Source organism: Drosophila miranda, chromosome 4, assembly GCF_003369915.1.
Source record: "Drosophila miranda strain MSH22 chromosome 4, D.miranda_PacBio2.1, whole genome shotgun sequence".
Taxonomy (NCBI): Eukaryota; Metazoa; Arthropoda; class Insecta; order Diptera; family Drosophilidae; genus Drosophila; species Drosophila miranda.
In genome coordinates this window covers 12,182,115-12,207,264 of record NC_046677.1, presented here as the reverse complement: position 1 = coordinate 12,207,264, position 25,150 = coordinate 12,182,115, and the positions used below count along the sequence as shown (strand labels likewise).

General features: G+C 40.1%; 3 protein-coding genes and 4 non-coding genes across 9 annotated transcripts in view; 4 read left to right on the top strand and 3 right to left on the bottom strand.

Moving 5' to 3' along the window:
* The first annotated feature begins 7,137 nt into the window (after positions 1-7,137).
* The window catches only part of LOC108162324 (protein sickie), a 208,675-nt gene continuing 190,662 nt past the window's right edge, over positions 7,138-25,150 (top strand). The window contains exon 1 of one of the 2 annotated variants that reach the window (XM_033393958.1): positions 7,138-7,212. In XM_033393958.1, the coding sequence (XP_033249849.1) occupies positions 7,153-7,212 (60 nt within the window). In that variant the 5' untranslated portion in view covers positions 7,138-7,152. The remainder of the gene's footprint in view (positions 7,213-25,150) is intronic. The other variant, XM_017297010.1, reaches the window with a different exon arrangement.
* Positions 9,472-9,590, top strand: LOC117189198. The gene has a single exon (XR_004473254.1). It is a non-coding gene; the product is annotated as a U5 spliceosomal RNA (small nuclear RNA).
* LOC117189191 lies at positions 11,944-12,083 on the top strand. The gene has a single exon (XR_004473247.1). It is a non-coding gene; the product is annotated as a U4 spliceosomal RNA (small nuclear RNA).
* On the bottom strand, positions 13,464-13,587 carry LOC117189197. Its single transcript, XR_004473253.1, has one exon. It is a non-coding gene; the product is annotated as a U5 spliceosomal RNA (small nuclear RNA).
* Positions 14,278-14,473, top strand: LOC117189188. Its single transcript, XR_004473244.1, has one exon. It is a non-coding gene; the product is annotated as a U2 spliceosomal RNA (small nuclear RNA).
* Positions 14,552-16,855, bottom strand: LOC108162330 (collectin-10-like). The gene is made up of 2 exons (XM_017297020.2): positions 15,317-16,855; positions 14,552-15,253 (listed from the first exon to the last, which is right to left on the bottom strand). Exons 1-2 carry the CDS (start codon positions 15,383-15,385, stop codon positions 14,552-14,554), a joined length of 771 nt encoding a protein of 256 aa, XP_017152509.1. The 5' UTR covers positions 15,386-16,855.
* LOC108162329 (tetranectin-like protein) lies at positions 17,966-18,932 on the bottom strand. 2 transcript variants are annotated; one of them, XM_033393961.1, is made up of 3 exons: positions 18,822-18,932; positions 18,344-18,758; positions 18,143-18,282 (listed from the first exon to the last, which is right to left on the bottom strand). In XM_033393961.1, exons 1-3 carry the CDS (start codon positions 18,888-18,890, stop codon positions 18,245-18,247), a joined length of 522 nt encoding a protein of 173 aa, XP_033249852.1. In that variant the 5' UTR covers positions 18,891-18,932; the 3' UTR covers positions 18,143-18,244. The 2 variants fall into 2 exon arrangements, with proteins under 2 accessions (XP_017152508.1, XP_033249852.1); XM_017297019.2 differs by having other exon boundaries at positions 17,966-18,758.

Below are 25,150 nucleotides of genomic sequence, written 5' to 3'. Positions count from 1 at the left end.
CCAACGGAAAGCAACAGAAGGACATACTTTTAGTAGAGTGGGCGGACTGTCCACTCGTACACCTGTCCACCTGTTCGACAAGGGACAACCGAGCAAGTGGCCAGTTCTCTCCCTATCTCTCTCTCTCTGTTTGTTCGCTTTGGTTATTTTTTTTGTACAGGTATTTTTTCCGCACTGTTCCTGATGCATCCATCCGTCCATTGTCGTCGTCATCGTAGTGGTCCGTCTGCAGAGCGTGTCTGTAATTTGTTGCTGTGGCAAATTGTTGCTTTTAAGGCGCCCCCCTTGGATGTATGTACATATTTTCCCCCTTTATCTGGAATATTGCTCCCCCAATCTAACGGATATCTGCCAGCACTTTCTACCACTCTACTTTCAAAAAAATTCAATCAAAAAACTACAAGCGTAAACAAGTGGGGTAACATCGGGTTTTGTACTAGCAAGCATCAACATCCTTGTGCCGAGTGTTTCGCCTTGTACGAACAGCACTTCAATTTCAAGTGTTTTCTTTTCCTCCACTCGATTTTCCATCTTTTTTGGTCTGTGGTCTTTTCCAAAATTCATGCCAAAAAAGGCGTGCAATATGGGGTTTTCGGTTTCGGTACCTTTTGCTTTTCCTGTTATGGCTATTGCCTTATTGATGCTGTTTGTGCACCTGTTTTGGATACACTTTTTGGAAAGCAACGTCTCCACGTCTCCACAAAGGGAACGATACTAAAAAAATACTACAAAATTTAGAAAATAAAAAATTACTATTAAAATCAAATCAAAAAAAATACTGGAAATATACTTATGGAAAATATACTTTAAATATTCTATAAAAATTAGTACAAAAATTCCACAGAATTCAAGTAAACGCCTAAACAACTATAAAAATAGTATAAAAATACTTTAAAAACAATAGAAATAAAAAAAAATTCTTTAAAAATTAAAAAAATACCTAGAAAAAAAAGACTAAAACTATTACAAAACTTCTGAAAAAATATTAAAAATACCACTAAAATGGAGAAAAACAGATCGAGGGGATGTATTGGAAAACTCAAAGCTAGATTTTGTATGTTTTTAAAAACTTTTTTGAAAAGTGTAATTTTTTCTTCGTCGCTAAACATTTTAACGATTTATTTTCTACTTTTCTGAATTAAAAATCGCAGATGGCCCTGCTTTTTCGTGGTTTGGGGCCAAAGTTAAAAACTGTCTATCCTGCAATATTGCCTCTGTGACTCCACCTCCCACCCACATTGCCATGCCCATGCCCATCCTCCGTCTGTGGATCTCCCTTTTGAGTCGCCTGGATACACCTAACAGCCGTGCTAAGTCCTTGGCGGATTAGGCCTAAACGTCAGTCCCCTTTCCGCCCATTCTACGTTTATTCTCGAGTATTTGCACGCATTTTTGTGGCCAAGGAGAGGGCCTGAAAGTATGCTGCGCGAAAATTACAAGGAAAAAAGGAGGATGCTGGAAATAATAAGGAAAATGCGAACAGGGGGAGCAGGAAGAACGTGTGCCGGCGCTGTTATCATTTGATTTTCCTTCGATGTTGTTTAACTTTCTTCCATCTTTTGGTTTGTGATGCTGTTCTCTTTATGAAGAGCTGTTTGGGCTGTGGGTAGCGGCTTGCGACTATTGAGAGTAGGAAAATTCATTAAAAAACGATCCAAACGTTGGATCTACTTTTTCTTTTGTCACTGGCGACTTTTCAATTTATTTCGGGGAACATTTCTTTTATAAAATATACGTAATAAATAAATGGATTTAATCATTTTGAAGGTTATTACCTCGCTGTACCTTCTAGAATTTCCTCTTTCTTTATGGCCACTTCTAGGGTAACGAATACTTCGTTGTTCTTCCGCTTTATACTTTTTATTTTTATTGCTGATTGTTTCACTTCTTTTTGGGGATAACAATAAATTTTTATTGTTTGTTTGTTACGGCCGCATTTTGTAGCTACTTTTTGTTTGTTTGTTTTGTCTGTGTTTTTATTCATTTTTCCTTCGGGTTTTAGTATTTATTTGCGGACGCCGCCTTTCCTTCTATTGATTTTTTGTTGTTGAATTTAAAAGTATTTTTGGGTTTTTCTGTGCAATTTTTGGCACTGTTGTTCCTTCGATTTTTCGGCGGAAAATGCCTTGCGGCATGATGACTGCGGCTGACAAATGATCTTTGAACTTTTGTGTCTGTGGAGTTTTTCTTTCGGTCTTTCCTTGTGGCTTGAAAAAGGCAGAAACTTTTCTTTAATCTAATTAAATTGCTGCTGCAGTGAGAAAACTGCTGTAAAGTTTATTAGGGGTTTCGTTCGTTTTTTGTTTCGTGTCTTAAGTCGCCGTTTGTCAAATCTTTACGCCCCTCCCTCCCGGAAAACAGGAAAACTCGAAGCAAGGAACAGACAACTCGAGACAGGAGGAATAGAAGGAAGCTGCAGAAGTTAATGTCCCTGAACAGCACCCAAAGGATAATGGGGCCGGTAGGATGTGGAGCGTGGGCATGGCGATTCCCTGGAGAATCCTCGTCTGTAAATTGTCATAACTGTGGGACTTTTTCTTTTGTTTTTGTTGTTGTCATAATTAACTTCAGCGTCGTCTGGGGTCTTGCCTTTAACCTGTTGGACTTTGCCTTCCTTTGGCTGCTCCGCACAACTGTTGTCTCCCTTTGCACAACTGTTATGGAGCACATTCTCATTGTTTTTTGAATAGTTCTCCACATCTTTTGGCAGAGTTTTCCACTTCTTTGGATAGTTTTCCACAGCTTTTGGGATAGTTTTCCATGGCAACAAAGTTGTCTTCTCTCTAAATGAAGGTATTGCAGAGGGAATATAAAGTTTTGTGGGGTTTTGAGGCACTCAAGTATTTGGCTAAAAGGATAATGAAATTGTTTTGCTGTTGCCATAAGGATTTTATGTTAAATTATGATTTGAGGTGGTGCTAGAATTGGAATGAAAAGGTTTGTGTTTGAAACTATTACATAAAAATAATTAAAAGTGATAGATAGACTATAAATGACTTAAAAGGGTGTATTTTTATATTTAATATACACATAATTATGCAAATTCGTACATCGTTCGAAGCCCAAAGGGCTACTTTTACCTCATTATCCCTTTAAATATTATTAAAATCAAGCAAATATCAACAATCACCATCCTTTCGACAACTTACTGCCTTCCCTTCCCTTTCCTTCCCTTTGTTCAATGCAGCAGCAATCCGATTTGTTTAAATCGTTTTAATCGGATTATAATTTAAGTGTTTGTTGATGTAAAAGAGTTTCAAATTAAACCCCTAAGAGGATCAAGAATTTAATATCATGTAGAGTGCTGGGTAATTGCTGGAATTTACTGATTTTTAAAGAGCTGAATCCTGGGATGTGTTTCTTTATTTAAATTAAAGTGTTTTTGGTTTCGGTATCCCTGTCATTCCCTGATGTTTTCCTTTCAGTCATTGCCTTTTCTCTGTGCCAGCAACGCACTTTATTTTCTTAGTTTCTTAATTGAAAAATGTATAATTTATATGTCTGGTGTATATTTATTTTAATAGTGCCTCTCCAGAGGCAGAGCGCCTCTCCCCCAGCCCCAAAGTGCGGCACATTCAACCCGTTTGTACAAGGATCCCCTCTATGTGTATATCCCTGTGCTTTTTGCACTACTTTGTCATAATTTGCAACTGCTGCAACACTGCATTGCACACTGCCACCCCCCTACTCCTCCTCCCAGTCAGAGGTTCTTCGCACAACTGCTGTTCTTATTAACTGCTCAGCCATTTGGAGTTTTCCAAGAGCAGTTTTCCCTAGGAGTTAATAGACAGAGACAGAGCAAAGGGGAGGGGGTAGGGCAAGGACTGCTGCAACGACAACACTTGACTGCATATCCTTTCTCCTCCTTGTTGTTCCTTGGGCCTCTTCTGGGTAGCCTGTGTATCCTATCCTGTGTGTCCCTTCGACTATGTCGCTGCATAATTTATGACTGCTTTGGCATTCAAGCTGTTTTTTGTGTTTGCCAACAACCAAGCCAACGGAACGGACCTCCTCCATGACAGAACAGGAAGTGGTCTTAAATCAGCCTACGAATCGATTTATATCCCCACTACGGAGGGAAAGAGTCCAGTCCAAGCTTTAAAGGCTTTAAGGAGGACGCCCCAAGGACTCCCGAAGAGAAAACTCAATTATTGAACAATTTAATTTACTCGCCGACTGCAGCAGAGCTTTCCCGAACTTCCTGTTGCTTCTGGCCATCATCCCGATTAGCATGTCCTTTATGCCACGTTTACGCACCGCACGGCCCACACAAGCAATCATCCTCCCACCATCACCCCGTAAGCAGCTAATAAATTTTGGCCAGAATATGCCGCATATGGAAGGACCCCCCGGCTGGAGGGCATACGAAGGACACGCTCTGTTTCGTTTACCCTGTTTGCCGTCGTCCTGTTGTTCCTGTTGGTATTTCTGTTTGTAATTAGTGAAATTACTAGAACCGAAACCCCCAAATCGAGGCTCCCAAACTCTTGCCCAAAGCGAAAGGCGGCTCCAACGAACCAAACGGAAAATAACCACTTCCCTTCATTTTATGATTAAACGCAGCTTCTAACTCTACGCCGAATTATGATTAAAGTTGCGTCAATAAAATGCGTCATTAATTTTGAACAGGGAAAATGCGTAGGAAGGGAAGGCGTGGTGTCATTTATGATGCGAAAGGCGTACTTTTTGTGGATGGAGACTTGAGAAATACTTTGCCAAAACTTAAAATTTATTACATATAAGTCTAAAGTTTATATTTTAAGTTTATTTAATATTAATTCTTCACGTAACCGCACTGTCTAAACTCTGAAATGTATTCGACGTACCCTCCTTATGGCCATATGACATTAGATGGACTTTTGGGAAAGGCAAGCAGCGTTAGAGGGGTGATACACACATACTATGGGCGTCAGCTTGTCTTTTCAGATATTATCGATTGTTAAACTTTTCAGATACAATTTTACTGGTTGGCTGGCTGGCAACGTATTTACGTTATCGCTGAGGAATTGTGACCCGGTCGTTAGCTAAGGCGACGTCTTCACCCCGTACCATCTCTTTCGAGGGTCCATACGTCTGTCGCCGTGCAGAACGCAAGACGTTTGCTTACTCTTTCTAGCGCTTGTCTCTCTGAGAGCTAAGAGAGCGAGTTGAAAATGTAGATGGACCCTCACCCTTGTAGTAAATTCCCCTTGAGCTTGGCAGCTCGGAGGTTAATTGAAAGTCTCGAGCTTTGATCTCTGGCAATTGTTCGTCTAATTTCTGCAATTCCAGCGATCCTTCATTCTATGCGCCCCTCACACACGATTAAGATGACTATCGCTGTCTCGTTCGCGCGCTGCCAGGATCTCAGCATCTGTTGTAATTTTATTTTTCATTATTTTTTTACATTTGCTGTCTGGATACCCAATCTTGTTTATAGTTTTGTTTATATATATAATTTTTTCATTTATGTATTTATTTCTTGACTTTTTCAGAGTTCATTGGACAACTATTAAGACCATTTTACTTTTATTTTTAACATACTTTCTTAACCGTTATAACCAAAATCAAACCCTTGCCACAATTCCATCATACCCTTCTCTTTCTCTCTCACTTACATTATGAGTTCTGCCAAAAACCGCACGCGTCAGTCAACAAGTTTTCCCCTTCCCATACCGCCTTTCCGCTTTTCCGTTTTCCGACTTTTATGGGAAACTTTTGCATTCAGTGAAGGATGTAATTTCCTCATAGTATCGTTAAATATTGGACATTAAATGTGTGGGGGACGATAAAAGCCAATGGGCCTTTGGAAAATTACAGGCTGTTGCACGACGACCTCTACGGGGCTACGCTACGGATAATATTTATTTTGTTGATTATAGATGTCAACATTTATGACAAGCAACAAAAGTTAATTAGCCATAGAGAAATGGTGAAATTTTGTGGGAGAGAACCCTGAAACTCTGAGAGAATATAGGGAGAATGAGAGCCTACTCTTCTCGCTCTATCTGCTGGTATTCGAATCTCCCTTCTCTGTGTATTTGTTGGCCTAAACTGCATTCTAATTAGTTATCTGAAGCGTCTAAGCCATGATGATGAATGCCTAAGCAGTTGAGTTGCACAAACGAGTAGAAACAGAGGCAGGGAGTCGCCAGGGAAACGATGAATGGAGGGAAAGTTTGTCTATGGCAAACTTTTCGATATATATTGTATGCATAGCTAGGGGATACATTTTGGGGAGATTTAAATACAATGCGGCACAGCAGGGAAGAGAAATTTGGGAGGAATTTCCATTTAAAAAAGGAATAAGAGGAAAAAGAAGAAATAAAGTCCTTGGGAGGATAAGTTTTTTATGGAATATACGATTTTAGTGACGTTCTTTATTTATTAAATTTAAATATAAAAACTCTGTAAAAGTACTTAAGATATAGGTACATTTCTTACGGAACCGTTTTTTACAATTAATCGTAGTTCCCAAAACGTGAGTTCATCGATTTGACAATCGATACTCGATTTTAGCATCGTTTAGGGCCCCCATGACCGCTTCTAATTGCTTGGCATTGACTGTAAAAGTATTCCAATGGCTTCTTGTGTGTATCTAAGAGATGTGTGCCTGCTGTGTGTGTATGTGTGTGCCTTTGGGCCATTTGTTGCGATTCTTTGTGCGTTTTTTGGCTTATAAATTTAGTCAAAGCACGTACCGTAAACTTGGCAATAAATCCGTAAGCCCAACCGTCCATGAACCTCCCCGTTTGAACTTGTACCTCTGCAGAATGTCCTTTGGCTTACACACGCATCTCCATCTCCATCTACAACCCTCCTGCTGTGTGCGGAACACGTGGCGTATTAACAATATCGACATGAGTAAACAAATGCCCAAGGGGGCATGCAGGAGGCAGCAGGATGATTGCTCAAAGTAATTTACACTTTTATCAACTTTCAACTTTACGGAAAAACTTTTGGTCTTTCCTCTTTCCAGGACTCGAAACGACAAACAGAAATTAACACAAATGTTTCATAAACTGGCATATCTTGATGAACAGGAAAAGAAGGGAAAGGAAAGGAAACAGGAGCAGGAAAAGCAGTCAGAGGACTGTGTACCCACCCCCAGGACACGTGTTAAGTAGCCCTTATCCTTCGTGTGATATTGTGTGATTATCATCGGCTGCTAACATGCCGAACCTACATCACGTCGACTATAATCGGAAGTATTCCGCCACGGAAACCATTCAGGTAAAAGTTTCACTCTTTTTCCGGGTATATTCCTAGTATTTTCTTAGCATTTCCCTAGCCATTTCCTTTGCCATTCCTTGAGCCTTTAAATGGCAGCGTTTCCCAGCCTTTAAGTGGAAACGTTTTCTATCCGTCAAGTTGAAATGTTTTCCCGCTCTTAAAACATACAACTTTGAGAGCGCGATAATTAAAAATAAAACGAAACAAATTTACGAGTACGAGCCCTGGCACGCGACCAAAGTTGTGGGAGTTCCCTCCTCCCATACGATGTACGTACATATCTAGTCTTCACACCCCCAAAACCAAGGCCAAGACCAAGGGCCAAAAGCTGGAGCCAACAGCCAATACCCCCGACCGATGTCCGATTGAAAGACCGACCTTTCGTTTGACTCCTTTGCCCCTTCGGACTTGATTGATGTGCACGGAGTCTCGTCGTCCTGCCCGTTTGCTTAAGCAGAGCTCAACGCGAATTAATTGAAGAGTTTTTTCTCTACTTTTTGTGGGGGGCAGGAACCGGAAGCAGTCTTCGAGTCCGTCCAGCCCCCAAGGACACGCCTACTGTCCCGTTAATTGCTGTCATAAATTTTGGAACTCAAGTTGGTAGCCAACACCAAGAAAAAAAACAAAAAAGGAACACATTCTTTCGGCAAATTGCTGAACTCTTTAGATAGGGAATAATGGGATATTTGGGGTATGTTGGCTATGCCAAAAGGTTTGTTCGATGTGAAAAAAGGATTGCTAAAATAAATATAGAAAATATTTAAATAGAGAAATATACTAAAATATTACAAATACAAAAATACCAAAAATACAAAAATAGATTATTGAAATACAACAAATTAAAACATTGATAAAAACTATTTAAAAATACGGAAATATCGAAATACTACTAAGATAATAATAAAATACTACACAATAATAAAATTGAAAAAAACTACTATAAAATAATACAGATTCAAATATACTAAATATTATAATATTCGCATAAATAATTCAAATATGATAAAATACTTCAAAAATACCAAATTACGTGAATGAAACTACCACAAAAATACTGATTCTTTTGAAAAATACTCAATTGAGTGCAGCATATCCTCATTAGACATGAATTCCTTATCAAATCTAGACAAAGGCCCCAGCAGATCTGGCTCAAAAAAATATCTGTGTTGGCCTGTACGTTGCAAATATATTCAAATTTTCACAAATAAAAAATAATTCCTTATTGAAACTATTAGACAAAATATCCCTCCATAAAAAGGTAGTGTATTCGATATACTGTATGTATGTATGTCTGGATTGTCGGCCTTCTCTCATTCGTTTTTTCGGTTTGCATGTTGTCTCAGCTTTGGCTGTTCCCGCATTTACTCTGCCACTTCTCTGGCTCTTCTCCCAACCATTTCTCTGGCTTTCTCTCGCACCGAAAAAAGTTAAGCACAAAAACCATCGTCGGGGAGAAGTCTGTCTGTCCTACCGCCGGCTGCTGCTGCTGTTGCTTTTTATTTCATTGTGTTTTTTGTTGCAACCAAAAACGTTGCTTCCACAGATGAGAGATGGCTCGAAGAGAGAAAGAGAGAGAGAGGGGTATATCCCGTGTCCGTGGCCGTGTCCGGGTCTGGGTCTCTCTCTGTGAAACTTGATTAAGTAGTTTCCGCGTGTTTTTATTTGCACAATAAAAGCATAAAAGCAGTCCGTGCATCGCTCCTCCTCCAGTATTAAAGCAGTTCTGGGGGAGGGGGCTGGGAAAAAGTCCTCTCGAGTACTAAATATGTGAGGGAATTCCCTGTACTATTCCCTCTGGTACCTGTTATATGACTGCTCCTCTGATTCTATCCTTCTGGATGTCCTGCCAGACATGCTGGCGTTTTTTTTTCGCTATTTAAGCTGGTATTTTTATGGCTTTGCTGTGCGGAATGATGACGTTATGACTCCATTGGTGACAAGTCGTGGACGTGTTAGAGCTAGCAGATCTCTCTCTCTTTCTCTCTTTGTGGAATTTCAAGGGATAACTTTATTCCAGGGAATCCTTTTAGAGGGGCACAAGTACCCTCTCCGAATAGATCGTTTAACTCCCCTTAAACCTCTTTTTCCTTACCCTTAAAGACATGCTTTTACTTTGAAAGTTCTAGCCTCTTCCAGAAAGTTCCTTAGAAAAAAAGTATTGCCTACTTCAATGTAGCTTTAATCCTTTCGTTTCCCACAATTCCCAACTTGTTCTGGTCGCAACAGACTGGAGAGGCTTCTGATTCGGAGCTTTATTTATCACTCAGTTTTCTCTTCAATTGTGTCGAATAAGTCTTTCGCCTTTTACTAAAGATTTCCGTGGAGAGGGACAACATAATGAGTTTTCATAGAATTTTTGGACGGCCGCCTGGTGGTTTCGCGCCACCGGTCCAATAATGGATAAATATCAAACAAAATGGGAAATTTCTGGAAGGTTTTTGCCCAGGAAGAACTGTTGAAAGTTCTTTCTGGGGCCAAGACAGGAAACCTTTTACTTTTCACAAGCCAAAAGACAATACAAATATTATTTTTGGAGTGCCTAAAGACAGAAAATGCCGTACTCTTCAGAAGCGAAGCTCTTAGCCATTGAATTTTTTCAGGACAGGGGTATTCCCGGGTAGACCGTTCTTTTGTCTAAGATTTCGTTGTAAGCCAACTTTTGCCTGGAAATAACTGAATATACATACTTTAAGCAGAGAAATACATGAGTTTTGGGCTTTAAAGAATGGAATACCCATCCCAAATGTTCAATTTGGAAATTCCATTAATTATTAATACCATAACTCTCCAAAAAGTAGAACTTATGATGTCTCCTCATTCTTCTGTTCAAAATGATTCGATTCCTAAATGTTTTCCATAGATATCCATGGCCATATACCGCGCCATATGCGGTCGCTACCGCACTACTTATAGACCCGCAGACGTGTTGCCCCATTAAAAATGATTACAGCAAATGCCTTTTCTTTCGCACAAGGACAGCCGCCCGCAAGGAGCGCGGGGGCACCAAAAGTAATTTCACTTTTCGCCGCATATGTTGCCCTTTTTGCCAGGTTTTTTTTTTGCAAAAACAAACAAACATAAATATGGATTTCTCATTAAAATGCCAGAAGTATGCTATACGAAATGATGCTGCTGCCGGCACGTCCTGCAGAGGGACTCTCCAGGAAGAGCAAGGACTCTCACGCAGGCGCTGTGGCTTTGTTGTGGGCCTCGTCGGCCAATGTCAATGTCGTACTCTTCTTGAATGAGAACTCTCTGGGAGTCGCTCGCTCTTTTGGCCTAAAAGTCACGTGCTGCCATTGAAGGAATTTCATAGCCGGCTTTTCGAGTGGAAGAAGCAGAGGCATAGAGGGTGAAAAAGGGGAGGACTGAGAAGTGAAATGAGAGGGAGAATGAGAACCTCTAGGAGCCGCCTTCTCTTCTTAACACTCGACACCCCGAACGCCGAGAGAGTGCCCTGCCGTGCCATGCCGTGGCGGGAGGGAGGACAATGTGACGCATTTGTCATGAAACGGATTTCCGGTATTGTCGTCGCTGTCGTCCACAGGCACCCATCCCCACCTCCACATTTCCTCCTTAAAGGACACTCTTGACTTTCTCCTCCGCCTGCGACGTGAAAACTTGTTCAATTTTTTATGACAAAGCGAGAAAGGAAAGCCAGAGCGAAAGCTAAGAAATAGGAGAGTGGAAAGAAGCAGAAAGAAATCAGAAAATGAAAGCTAGAACCGAACGAATTTTTAAATACACTGAACGATGTGTATTTTCTATTATAGCTATGGGATATAGGCAGACGATGTTGGGTACATTTTTATGATGTTTCTGTAGAGTTCTGTTGAATTTTTCCGTCCATGCTGAAAATACATTCTTTCAAATTTCTATATATTCTAAGGGGTATAAACTATTCTAAGTGATCATAAACTTGTCCTTTTATGCATTGCCAAACATCTGCTACCAATCGTCATACCCTTTAAAAAAATAAAAGCTGAAAAAAGAACTCGAGAAGAAAGTTTGCCGTGCCCTGCCGCAAAAGTGGCTATTTAGCATTTTAGAGTAGGCAAAGGAACATGACCTCAAGGCAACCAGGAAGAGGGACCTATGGCTGAACCCTGTGCCCATTTCCACTCCACTGCCCCTCTCCAGCACTCCACTCTCCACGCTTCAGCAGTCCGTGCTCTTGTTGCCTGTAGACCTCTGAATTTTTCATTAATTTCATTTCGAATGGCGACGAGGAAAAGCGACGACAAAAACGACAACAAATGGAAATTTTAAGCAGTATCTGCAGCTCGAAAATTGACAATGATTAAGGATAATGAGGCGGCTTGAAAATGCGGGCCACCTCAGGGTTAAGTGGGACTAAAGTGTGGGTTAAGGATTGTAACTATGAAGAAATTATGATAATGGGTTAGTGGGTCCAATAAAATTGAGGTCTTTAAAGGTAAAATAAAATCAAGCTCTGAGATAGAGACTTTTCCCATACGAACTATCCTTAACAATCCAAGAAAAGAATATCCTTATAAGCCAACCTACCGCAGATCCTTCAACAGCAAGGAACAACCCTTACCCTATCTCCTACCCTTAGGTAGGGATCCCTTTGCGAAAGGTAGCTCTCAACAGGCTGCAATCAGTTGTTATTCTTTACTGCCGCTGTACTTCTTTTTGATGTCCTTAGAATTCCCAACTGGTTCTAGCCCGCGACGCCTTGAATACCGATCCAGGGGCCAGTGTAGAGTTATCTTTGCGCAGAGGCATTATCGTAACCAATGAAGTTCTACTGAGGTGTGATTATTGCTAGTTGAAAACTTTAACCAATACCCCGCCATGAGGACGTGAAATACCGTCCGCTACGGCAATTTTTGGAAGCCCGTGAGGGCCATTTAATAATACATTTCAAACTTTGTAGAAAACTATTAAGATTATCTCTATAATGAGTAATTACGGGTTTTCATGAGTCTTTAAATATTTAAGGGTCAGAACTATGTGGCTAATGGGCATTTTAGGCGAGAATTAGGATACTGGCAGAAATTTTTGCTTTAAGCATTAATTTCTATGTCATTTATGCCCCCAAAAACACAACCATCAATGGGGAAAAGGGTTAGGGATCAGGTTTTTGGGGGCATTAGACAAATTAAACTTAATGTTAAACTTCCATTTAACGACAGAAATAGCAGGGGGAGAGAGGCTTACACCCTGAACAGCATACGAAATGCTTGTTTGTGGAGAAAACGCTTCCCATTACAGCCGCAATTTATGTTTATGTGACTGGAAAGTTTTCCCGTTTAGCCAGGACTCCCTGCTCTGTTTTTCGTTATAGTTAGGAGAGTCTGAAAGAAAAACCGAACCTTTAACTTGTATGCAAAATTTACCGCCTTGTTAGTTTTCTTGCTTTTTTGGGATGCCATTTATTTCGATGGGAAATGCGCCTAAAAAAAGGTATAATTGAGATTTTCTCAAGCGTAACGTTTTCGGTCAACGGATGTTTGGTGCCTTTTTTATAAACCCTAGAGAAAGCCAAACCCCAAAACATATTTCATTTTTTATGCTTCAGGTTTAGCGTCGGCTCCTGTTTTTTGTCACTGATTTCTTGGATTGCACAGAGCCTCCTTCCGGGGCCTAATTTATGCTTTATTTATGCAAAACAATCCTCTGTATTGATGAAGATGCTGCTGCTGGGAGGAATTTGGGGAAAAGATACAAATAATTCAATTAAATTTTGGTGGCCCTTCACATTCCAATTTATTCAGGGATTGGCTTTGGGGACTATAAGGGCTGTCTCTGTCTGTCTTGTGTTTTTGGTTTAAGAAATTTTTTTTTTGTTATTGTGGAATATATCGGGATTTGGGCTGGGTTTTGTGCATGTAAGATATTTTGTAATCTTTTTTGACCCTTGGGAGAGACTGTAAATTCTGTAGAGATGAGCTCTCTAAGGTTTTCAGTATACATCAACGTACATTTTCCCCTACGATAACAGAGAGAATTTTGGTTTAATTATAAACAAATATTTCACATTTCAGTGTATTATAAATTTTACCCGCTTTTAATGCTTTCTTAGCTTCAAAATTGTTATTGGATTTTAAGGGACATTTTTATTTTAACTTATTAAACGATTCATATTCTTGTCACTCTTACATCAGAAAATTCAATTTTTTTACTCTAAAACCCCATTCGGTAGAGCTCTAGAATATAGCAGAAGCGCTTAAATTCCGTCTTCACTCCTTCTAATCTTTTCTTTTCAAATGTATTTCTCATTGGCCCGGTCCGTAGAACAGACCAGGCACTGGTAAAAATTATTTTAGACTCATTAGAGTGTTCTTCTCCACGGAAATCTTTAGTAAAAGGCGAAAGATTTATTCGACAATTGAAGAAAAACCAGAGTGAAGATTGTCAGTAAATCCAACGGATCTCCATTCAAGAGCAGCTATAGCTGTTTGGGAATTATAAGGCAAAAGGAATGTAAGGGAAAAGGAATATTCGAGGTAAGAAAAGAATATTTTTACCTAAACACGCTACCTACTGGTTATTCACCAGTGCGATTAAGGGTGCATTGCAGAGGAATTTATCCCTAGGGAACAGTAGTTGATCGCTCTTTCCTTCTATAGAAACCGAAACAAAGTAGCCCGGAGGATGCATGGAGCATTGTAGGTAGAACTTACAGGAGATTTTATTTATAGATAGTATGATATCTAAAGTTCTATCTGAACCATTTACAGGGGATATCTTATTATTATACACTGTAAAGTTCGCTTGCACTACAGTGCACTGTAAAACTCTTCAAAGAACTGTCATATGAAGAGGTCCTTATACCCCTACATGAAAGACAGTTAAGCTCTGATATGATTAACCGTATAATGAATAATCATCGCATAAATAAGATTTTTGTTTAAAAAATCGAACCATAATTTTCCATAAAGATATATATCTAACGGTATGTTTTCCTTAATCGAGTGCCCACTGTAACTACTAATAATCTTACATTAAAAATATGGTAAAACTTCCCGTGGCCCTCTAATTCCCAACTAGTTCTAGCCACTCGGTCGTCAGCTGGCGGCTATTATTCTGTGTCCAGTTATCGCTTCTCGGCCTTATGGCTAAGATCAAAGTGTAGTATCTGTTCTTATCAGCTTAACATCTGATAGTTTCTCCATTGGAGAACAACAAATGTTAAACTGATTTTTGGAATCAGACGGAGTGCTAGGGGCTTGCTCCACCTCTGTCGCGGGTTGGCCTGGTATTGCAGTACCGCCGGGATTTCGGCCCAACTGAACAATGAATTTTCACACTAGTTTGTTACGAGTAGTAAATGTTCTTATCGTTTTTATTGACAGACTACTTGTAATATAATCTAAATTGTCATATCGAACGGATTATCCCAAGATGCCTCACAAATAAAATAAATTCTTTCGTTGCATGATTGGTCGTTCATCCCATCTTCGTCCGAAAAGGTTCTTATCTCGACGCAATCTTCAGAGTTTTCCATGTCATTGGGTTCGGGTTCCTGCCAGTGAAAGAAGGTTCCTTTCAAGCCGGTAGTGGCCGAAATAAACTCTCCCTCAGTTTTTAGATCGTTCAGATCTGTCCAATATCTCTTATTATCATCTAGCATCATGACGAGTGCCTTCATCTCATCCTCGCTTTGCACACTCACTAAATGAGCTTCAATCTCACCGCATTTATCCAATGCATCTCTCCAGTTCGTTCTAATTTCATTTTCTATGTAATAGTATTTGGAACCAATTTTTTTAAAAAGCACCAACTCCAGCTGGATCGCCATCTGTCTTCCTAAATCCGCCAACTTTTCGTCGATTTGAGCCAGTTTCGAGATTGTATCTGCAGCTTGGGAGCTCCTTTCCGATTTCTGCTGAATCGCCAACTTTCTTCCTAGAGTCTCCAACTTTTCGTCCATTTGCGCGATTTTCGATAGAGTATCTGCGGGCTGTTTGGCCTCGCAGTTCCCCACTCGTTTTTGCAGGATGGCGAGGTACTCCAGGACCGGTTTCACAGCTCCGTAACAGTATCCTCCGCACTCGTGTTGAGTTTCATCCACCTATTGGGGGCACCTCAATGTTCTTTAGATTTATGCAGTCGATAAACTGAATGTTGCACTCACCTCACAATGCTGTGACAGGGATCTCGCAAAGGTTATCGCATATAATATGAAAACAATGGAACACAGCATTGCTAGTACTGAACGTAGTCTCTGAACGCAATCCGAAATGCAGCTGATTTATAAAAGAAAGCCGTGGATTTTTCTTTGCTGAACAGCTCAAGACCGACTCAATGAATATGAATGGAAATAGTCAACTGATTTAAATTAATTTGCAAAAATTCCCCTGCTCATTTCCAGTTGGCAAATAAAAATCATATCAAAGAAGGGACTGTGATCTCCCAAAGTTTATCTCAAAAAATATGACAACAATGGAATACCGCATTGATATTATTTCTCAGAAGACAATCTTTCTCTGTGCTGAACAGTTCAAGAACGATGAAGTGAAAATGATTGAAAATAACTGATGATTAATTAACTCATCTGAACTAGCTTCAAGCCGATGGCGCGCAAAAATCTTAAAAGACACTCGGAAAACATTTTTATTGTATAGATTCATTCGTAGCGCTCTACGTGAAAATTCTGAAATTATTAATCATTTCGAAATTCTGCAATTGATTCATAATTGTGGAAATTGCGTACAGGCTGTTTTTTGAACCATTGCTGTTACGTCAGCATCAGCAGAGCGCTCATTTAGACTCACTGAATCCCACTGCAATCTCCATCTACATTGTGTACATATGTGTGAAAGGAAAAGACTCGTGTGGATTATAAGAAGAAGTAGATCTCTTTACTCAATTCTCCGTTGAGCTACACTTTTGATGCGTCCAACTGGTGCACATGACGTTCCAGCTCAGCTGATATTGTCCAAAGCATTCTGATTTTAGCGTGTCCAATAACCCAGCGACATCCAATTGGCTGTCCACCCCTCACCGTTGTTATCGCTCGCCATGTCTTCTTCCACAGTCTCCGGCACCTTGTGCTTTCTCGGTCTTTCTCTCAATCCAGTTGTTATCAGATATGGCCAGCCTCTGCTTTTCGTGCTCCGTCGATTGTATGGTCACCATCGCTCTTTCTCTCTCTCATCGTTGTATTCGGCATCATCTCTCTCTTTGCGTTCCTTCCTCTCTTTCTATGCTCTGTTTTTACCAACCAAATGCATGCAGATAACCCCCCCACTAGATTGGGTCCTGACCATACCAAACCTTATCAGGTGTCATATTTAGCACTGATTATGTTTGAAATCGGTTTAGGTGCTGTATGCACTGCTTCTGCCCAAAATTTCCCATCCGAATCAGTCATTTCTACGAGCGTTCTATTCATTCTTTCTGCCACTAACAGATTGGCGAAATTGAATTGTTCTTCCCGTTTGGATTATACGATTTGAAGGTATCGTGCACCTCGGATTTGTGCCTAGCAGAACACACTTTAACGCATCGTCCGATTGGTCGTCGAGCATCGTAACAAAACATCGTGATCCACCTATGGATGGTAAATGAATCGGTCCAAATCTTACGGCGTTCACTCTCTTCTAAAAATTGTACTGTTAAGGCGACAGCTCATGTCGCGATTTTCATGCCAGAACGAGACTTTCGAAAGATTTTCACGACACATTCGGCAGGCGGGCCGAATTGAACGTGCCCTAATGCAAGCGAGGCTTCGGCAAGAGCGCGACAGATCGAGAGAGCGAGAGCGAAGGAAAGAAAGAAAGGCGCGAGAGCGGCTGCCTAGGCTGCTGCCGTGCGTGAGAATATATGTAAGTGCAAGTACATATGTATGTATGTACGTATGTGGGTGACAATGTGGTACAGTGGGCAGTGCTTTATGGATTGGCGAATCGCGCTTTTTGGCTTTTAGATTTGTATTTCGCGATTTTAATATTGTCTCTCTATATATTTATATTAGGGCTATTCTCTATTTAGCCATTGTAAAATCCAACATAAAAGCTGGGAGAGTATAAATTAAATTTGTATTCAATTTTATTCAATTCAATTCAATCATTTCGACACTTTTTTACGTTTATTTCTTAGGCTTGGGCGCGGGCTTGTTCTCGACATTTTCTGGTTTTGTTTCCATTTTTTTCTGCACGAAACCCAGTTGATGCTCCAATTTCTGAATTCGTCACAAGGAGGACTTTTTCAATTCCTGCTGGAGTTTTCTTAGAGCCTCTAACCTTTCGTCCATTTGCGCGATTTTCGATAGAGTATCTGCGGGCTGTTTGGCCTCGCAGTTCTCCACTCGCTTTTGCAGGATGGCGAGGTACTCCAGAACAGGTTTCACAGCTCCGTAACAGTATCCTCCGCACTCGTGTTGAGTTTCATCCACCTATTGGGGGCACCTCAATGTTCTTTAGATTTATGCAGTCGATAAACTGAATGTTGCACTCACCTCACAATGCTGTGACAGGGATCTCCCAAAGGTTATCGCAAATAATATGAAAACAATGGAACACCGCATTGCTAGTACTTCTCTGAACGCGATCTAAAAGGCGACTGATTCGCATATATGGAAACCATGTCGGGCAGGCCGACTATTGATGCTGATCAAGAATATATATACCTTATGGGGTCGGAAGCACTTTCTTCTGGGTGTTACACACATCCATCAGACGGAGTGCTAGGGGCTTGCTCCACCTCTGTCGCGGGTTGGCCCGGTATTGCAGTACCGCCGGGATTTCGGCCCAACTGAACAATGAATTTTAACACTAGTTTGTTACGAGTAGTAAATGTTCCTATCGTTTTTATTGACAGACTACTTGTAATATAATCTAAATTGTCATATCGAACGGGTTATCCCAAGATGCCTCACAAATAAAATAATTTCTTTCGAAGCATGATTGGTCGTTCATCCAATCTTCGTACGGATAGGTACTTATTTCGACGCAATCTTCAGAGTGTTGAAAGTTATTGGGCTCGGCTCTCTGCCAGTGAAAGAAGGTTCCTTTCAAGCCGGTAGTGGCCGAAATAAACTCTCCCTCTGTTTTTTGATCGTTCAGATCTGTCCAATATCTCTTATTATTATCCAGCTTCCTGCGGAGAACCTTGATCTCATCATTGCTTTGCAGACTTACTAAATGAGCTTCAATCTCACCGCATTTATCCAATGCATCTCTCCAGTTCGTTGTAATTTCTTTTTCTATGTAATAGTATTTGGAACCAATTTGTTTAAAAATCACCAATCTTTGAAGTCCCATCTGGGTTTTCTTTTCCAACTCCAGCTGGATCGCCATCTGTCTTCCTAAATCCGCCAACTTTTCGTCGATTTGAGCCAGTTTCGAGATTGTATCTGCCGCTTGGGGGGAGCTCCCTTCCGATTTCTGCTGAATCGCCAACTCTCTTCCTAGAGTCTCCAACTTTTCGTCCATTTGTGCGATTTTCGATAGAGTATCTGCGGGCTGTTTGGCCTCGCAGTTCTCCACTCGCTTTTGCAGGATGGCGAGGTACTCCAGAACAGGTTTCACAGCTCCGTAACAGTATCCTCCGCACTCGTGTTGAGTTTCATCCACCTATTGGGGGCACCTCAATGTTCTTTAGATTTATGCAGTCGATAAACTGAATGTTGCACTCACCTCACAATGCTGTGACAGGGATCTCCCAAAGGTTATCGCTAATAATATGAAAACAATGGAACACCGCATTGCTAGTACCTCTCTGAACGCGATCTAAAAGGCGACTGATTTGCATATATGGAAACCATGGATTTCTCTGTGCTAATCAAAGTCTATAAAACCATACACTTATGTATATACATATATATATATATACATATATAGTCTTTAAAATACGGGGGGTCTCATGATGTCTGAAGACAGAGGGCGCGCGATGGTTTTTAATTCTGGTTTCGCCTATTATTTGTCCACACGGCACCGACATGGCTATATAGACTCTGATCTTGCTGATCAATAATATATAAACAAATCTAATATAGCCCTATCCTATTAGATATTTCATGTATAAAAAGGCGGGTGCAATGCATATGGCGATCTAAATAATCAGTTTTGCCAGCAGTTTAGAGGAGTGAAAGGAGGAGAAAGGTAAATGGAGTGTGTAAATGTTCTGTGTACTCTTTTTATTGAGTTGCAAGTCAATTCCTGTTTGGATTTGGCCCATTTCCTTCCATTGCTTGATGTTCATCGCAAGGAGAGATGAATTGCTTGTTGTTCATCAAATTCCCGGCGTGTAACATGCAAATTCTATGGATTGATGGCAGAAGGATGGGATGGATGTCTGGGAGCAATATTGCTGAAGTCAGCAAGTGGCAAAGTGTGCCTTTGCCTTCTGGCTTCTGACTCCCATTTCTGGCGCCCTGTTTTCCTGACTCCTGCTTTCCGTCTGCTGCCTTTGGCTCTTAGCTTCAAGACCCCTTTCTCAATTTCCTGACTCTTTGGCTCCATGACGCCCCTGCAACTCCCTTTTTTTGGGGGCGTGGACAAGCTAGCTTTTGTAGTTTCAGGAGGCTATTCACAAATTGTTTTGTCGTCTCAACATCGCCGTCGTCGTCGTCTCCTTCATTGTCAAGTCGTTTGGAAAATTGAAATGATTAATTTGTTTGTTCGAAATGTTGGCACTTGTCCGTGTCCTTGGAGCCGTGTCCATGTCCTGGATGTAGTCCTTGGCTTATTGTCGAAATCGATTGCACGCTCAAAAGTTACAAAATCAAAATACGGCGTACACTTTTTATTGACAGACCATGGAAGTCATACCAAAGGCGATTTCTAGGGTGCTTCTCGGGCGAAGTGGTGGGCTGCGAGTATTGGCAGTTTGACAGATTGTTGGCTACTGGCGACAGTTATTTGTCAGGTTTTGTGCTAGATTTCCATACGGCAATCATTGCGGAGTGGGTGTGGAGAGTGAGTGACGGCTTATCCACATTGTAGGAGCTCTTTTGTTGAAGCAAATTGATTAATAGATGTTTCCTGCTTCCCACTAGCATTGTATTGTATTTCTGTAGAAAAGAAAAACACAATTAAATTATATAGTTAAATAAATTCGATATGGGGTTTAAACCGAATCAAACTAAATAACACTCTTCTTCAAGAAGTTAAGTTTCCCGCATTATCTTCATAAATTTCCTCATTTTCTTTGTTGATGAAAAGCATTTACAGAATGCATTAAATTAACTTAATATTGTACATTTTGAAAAGATTTTCATTAACTAGAAATCATATATTCATAAAAGAATTCAAATTCGTATAATATCCTTACATTTAATATTTGGAAACTCGTAGACTCGCGTGGACTCAATTTAATACCTAGATTTTGCCCCAGACCTTTCCCACCCAAAATTCCTTAAATATCCCCTGAAACTTGGCTAAATTGGCATAAATATAAAAAATATCCTTGTAAAATAATAAAACTTTAATAAATTCGTATAAAATTTGACATGTTCGGGTTCTGGTCTAGGCTAATGAAGGACTTATCCGTTCTACATTAAAATTTAATATCTCAATTGAATACCTAGAATTTCTCCCAGACTTTCCCCCCAAAAAATTCCTGACATATCCCCTGAAACTTGGCTTAATTGGCATAAATATGAAAAGTATCCTTGTAAAATAATTTAACTTGAATAAAATGGTATAAAATTTCACATTTTCGGGTTCAGGTCTGAGCTAATAAAGGACTTCTCTTCTCTAAAGTAAATTTAAAACAAGGGCCCAACTAGCACTCAAAATCTTTGCATTTATTCACTAAAACACAAAAAAATAAGTGCCGGCAAATAAAAGAGCTTATCGCTCGAGCATAATAGCTGTTTTTTTTTTCTTTCGGGAGACATTGAAAGTTTTGAGGATTATTTTCGGGCTCTGCTCAAATCGATTTGGTCATTTAAAACGTTTCACAAAAGTGCGTGACTTGGCTAAGGGAATTTCTTGTCCACATTTTTACCATTAAATTTCCTTTTTTACTCCGAAAATAATATCCCAAATTGCCAGCTAACAAAAAAAGAATAAATACGGGGAAAATAACCAAACTGAAATCAAATGGGGGTGCAAACCTGAACTGAAATTATTGGGTGGTTGAAATCCAAAATAAAATGTATTTCCTTTTGCTGTAGGAACATTTTTTTGTCGTTAAAAATATTACTGGTCTATTATTACAAATTTTTGAACTGAGTTCTTTTGAAAAATGTTGGTTTGATCTCTGAAAAACATGTTTTGTTTAAAAATCGAAATCTTTTTTATTATTTGTATATTTGTTTGCCAATTATTGCCACTTTTTTTTTGTACCTTTTGTGATACGTTCGTTCAAAGTTACATTACAAGCTTTCTACCTCCTAACCCTCTTTGGGAAAGTGTCATTGAATAAACTATAGATTGATGACTGCTCCTAAAAACACAAATTTTGAGTAGTTTTTCATGTGGAAACCTCTACAACAAACCAAAGAAAGCCTGTCATCAAATGCTTCGGCCATAGACGTTTCCGGATTTCATTTCCTTTTCTATTCATCTATCTCTGTCTCTGTCCATCGTTTATCATGTGTCTATAAAGCAATAGAGCCCTCGATTTGCATGGCATAAAGAAAATAAGGAAAAAACCCACATAAATGCGATAGAAAATGAAGGCTGCGCTGCGAGAACCATCTAGGGAATTTTCCGATGGGGAGGCAATAACTATAAAATGTCCAACGTTGCAGGAGTCCTTCAACCATCGCGTGTATGCAGTCGACCAGGACATGGGAAAGGACACACACAGGGACTGAAAAAAGGGTCCCGTCGTTGTCGCAGTCATTGGGCAAAGGATTAAAAAACAACGCGAAAACAAAGTATTATCGCAATAGAAAAATCTCAGGCGCAAACAAAAGACCTGGAGAGGTCCACAAAAAACAGTACCAAAAAGAAGAGAGGAAAAAATGAAGGATGAGAGAGGAAGGAGTGTTCGCCTGGAATTAAGGAAGGACCCAAAGACATTGATAAAAACAAAGTGAAAATTTATGCAAAATAAAGATACGAAAGGGCAAAAAAGACCCGAAGCATAAAGAAAGAGAAATTGAAAATGTTTCATAGATAAAACAAGGTAAAGGCCAAGCCTGCGACACTTTTTTAGAGATAGAAACTCTTTACTTAAGCCATCCTTTCGGTTCTGTTTTGTATGGAAAACGGTAGAGAGAGCATGAAAGAAGGACCAGGCACAAAGCAAACAAAATCCAACTTTAAGGCGAAGAAATCGAAGAGATCCGTAACTAGAAATCGAAGAATATAGAATTCCCTGTTGGATGTTGCCTGGGATTGGCTTGAAATGTAGGATCTGGTGTTCGGTAGATAATCTTGAGATAAAAGATAATTAAATGTGCAAATTGGAATTTCAATTCAAAGAACGAACCATTGTCTTTAAAGGAGAAAAAAGTACCTCTTCTTCCCCAGAAAAAGTCCTATCCCTACTCACCAATGACGTCACACATCAACCTGTTGGATGGAAAATGGAATTTCCCCAGAAGGGTAAAGGCATTTTCGAATGGAAAGTAGAATTTCCCCACACGCCTGAAACCCCTGAACCGACAGCCGGCAAAAAGCCGACAAACGACAAACGAAACACGAAACACGGACGTATCCTCGAAGGCTAAGGTCAATTGCAGTTGTGGCTGTCGCTGTCGTTGGCGGGGGAGGAAACAAATACCAATAGCCGGCTTTTCCAGTGGGGAAATTTCCCTACTCTGCTGCTGTTGCTGTTGCTGCTGCTGCCTTTCCGGCTGTGTTCTGGCTTTTCTCTGCTTGAGGGTCCTGTGCTGTCAGTGCTTGTTGGTCTTTGGTGGCGCGCGGAAGGACTTGCGGCAGGACACTACGTTTCGCTTCGTTCGCCTTTCTATGGAATATTTTTCGCGTAATATTGGTACGGCCTCTAAACAAAAAGGCAGCATTACATTCTTTACCAACTGTGGATTATCCTTAAAGAAATGCTTTGCACTTTTTATGCCGCTAGAAAAACCAAGAAAATAGTGAAAAATGAATGGAACAAATTGTGAATTAAAAGAAAAAACAAGTGGAAAAAGTATGAAAATTCAAAGAAAAGGAATGCAAATTTGATGTGAAATTCTATTCAGAAAAGTGGAAAAAACGTGGCAAGAAATTCACGACACATGCAATACTTTATGCATAGGAAATTAGCCCTCACACTCAGTGCCAAAAGTATGCAAACACGTGAAGCGAAATGCAAATCAGAAAACCAGAAAACCCGGAAAACCCAAAGAAAAAAACCAAGAAAACCTCCCATTGAAATAATCATAACCTCTCGTCTGTGGAATGTCGCTATGTGGCTGTTTTTGGCCACTGCCGTGACTTCCGTTTCCTGTTTCAATGTTTACTTTATGCCACCGAATGGGGCATGCCTCCGTGCTTCCCCTCTCTCCCTTGTATCATGTGTGTATTATGGATTTTTGAGGCTAATGTAGTGGCATTTTGAGGCGCCTCCATATAATAGATAATAAAACGTAATGTCGTTGTCGTCTTTTTGGCTTACGAGAAAATGTAGCGCTTTAAGGAAGTCCCCCTAGGGCACCTCCGTTTCGGGGTGGTGCCGACTCCTCTTTTGGTTGGTGCGTGCGTGCCCCGGCTTGATTATTGCGCTTTTAGCCAGCTTTCGTTTCCCTTTCTGAGCCATAAAAATCAGTTGAAGAAAATCCCACATACGCCCCCCAAATGGTATCGAGGCAATGGAATGGGCCTAAAATTAGATTGGATGATGTGCCATAATGAGGATACATGTTGTGCGGAACGGGGATATATAGAGAAGGAGAGGATATATTTAGAGTAGATTTAGGGAGCATATTAATTTGTCCAACATTGAGGAGGGTCGTCTCTGAAAGGAGAGTATTCTTCATAGCATTTTTGATGCCCAAAAAAGCAACACAGTTCCCCAGTGTAAGCAAATGACTAATTTCCAGGATTATCATAAGCTTTGGGGGATTCCATTTCCCAGGATCTACACAATTTCAACTTTAAATTACACAAATTGCCATTCCCTTACGTTTTCAGATATGACTAATAAAACAGTTTCCTTGGTTTAAAATGGCATCGATTTCTGCTTTTTATTCCAATCAATCGAATCCACAAATGCGACGAGCATTTCCTTTGGCACACACATACACACACACACCCCTTGCACCAGGATACACACATATGTATGTATATCCATCTGCAAGTGCCCCGCTTTCACTCCAATTCACACGAAATTTTATTCCATTTTTGCTATGAGAATTTTATTTCCGTTTTCCTTGAGGAGAGTCCCTCTGTTTGCCTTACTTATAATGCGGCAAATGTTGTGTGTGTGGCAAGTACGGGGCACAAATACGAGTGGAAGTAGAAGTGGAAGAACGGAAGAGCACACACGAATAAAACGTGTGTTTGTCTAATTTTCGGTATGGCAAAACTTTCATGGACGTGTGGAGGAGCATCAAAATCTGCTAACAGTTTGGATAAACAATATGTTTATGCCACACATTGAAGACAATTGTTGGGTATAGATTTGATACAATTTATAGATCTACAATAGATCTACGAATTTAATAAATATGTGAGATATTGTTAGGGACATAGTTGCCCCACAGAGATACATATACTCTTTAGCTCTTTATTTTATGGGCCTTCGAAGCCTGCTTTGGGGCACTAAAAAGTCAATGCGATTTGTGACTGTATTCTGCCATATCTAAGCGCTATATGGAATGAGTTTTTAAAGATATAATCAATGATCAGTGATCAATCCAGAAAATATCGATATAATCAACGTAAACCTTTCGATAATTACATCATTTCGATATTTTGTCAATGACGATCATTTTATCGATAACATTTCAATAACTATATAGAAATTTTGATCGATAACAGATTAATATATTTTTGTATATTTTTTTGGGTTGGTTTTACAATATTTCGATAATTGGCTCGATAAGAAATCGGTAATTGAATCG

Bases quoted from the DNA above. Each gene is read 5' to 3' on its own strand.
- LOC108162329 (XM_017297019.2), bottom strand. From the start codon at position 18,890: ATGCGGTGTTCCATTGTTTTCATATTATTAGCGATAACCTTTGGGAGA. The intron at 18,759-18,821 runs GTGAGTGCAACA...TGCCCCCAATAG, and splicing joins CCCTGTCACAGCATTGTGAG to GTGGATGAAACTCAACACGA.
- LOC108162330 (XM_017297020.2), bottom strand. From the start codon at position 15,385: ATGCTGTGTTCCATTGTTTTCATATTATATGCGATAACCTTTGCGAGA. The intron at 15,254-15,316 runs GTGAGTGCAACA...TGCCCCCAATAG, and splicing joins CCCTGTCACAGCATTGTGAG to GTGGATGAAACTCAACACGA.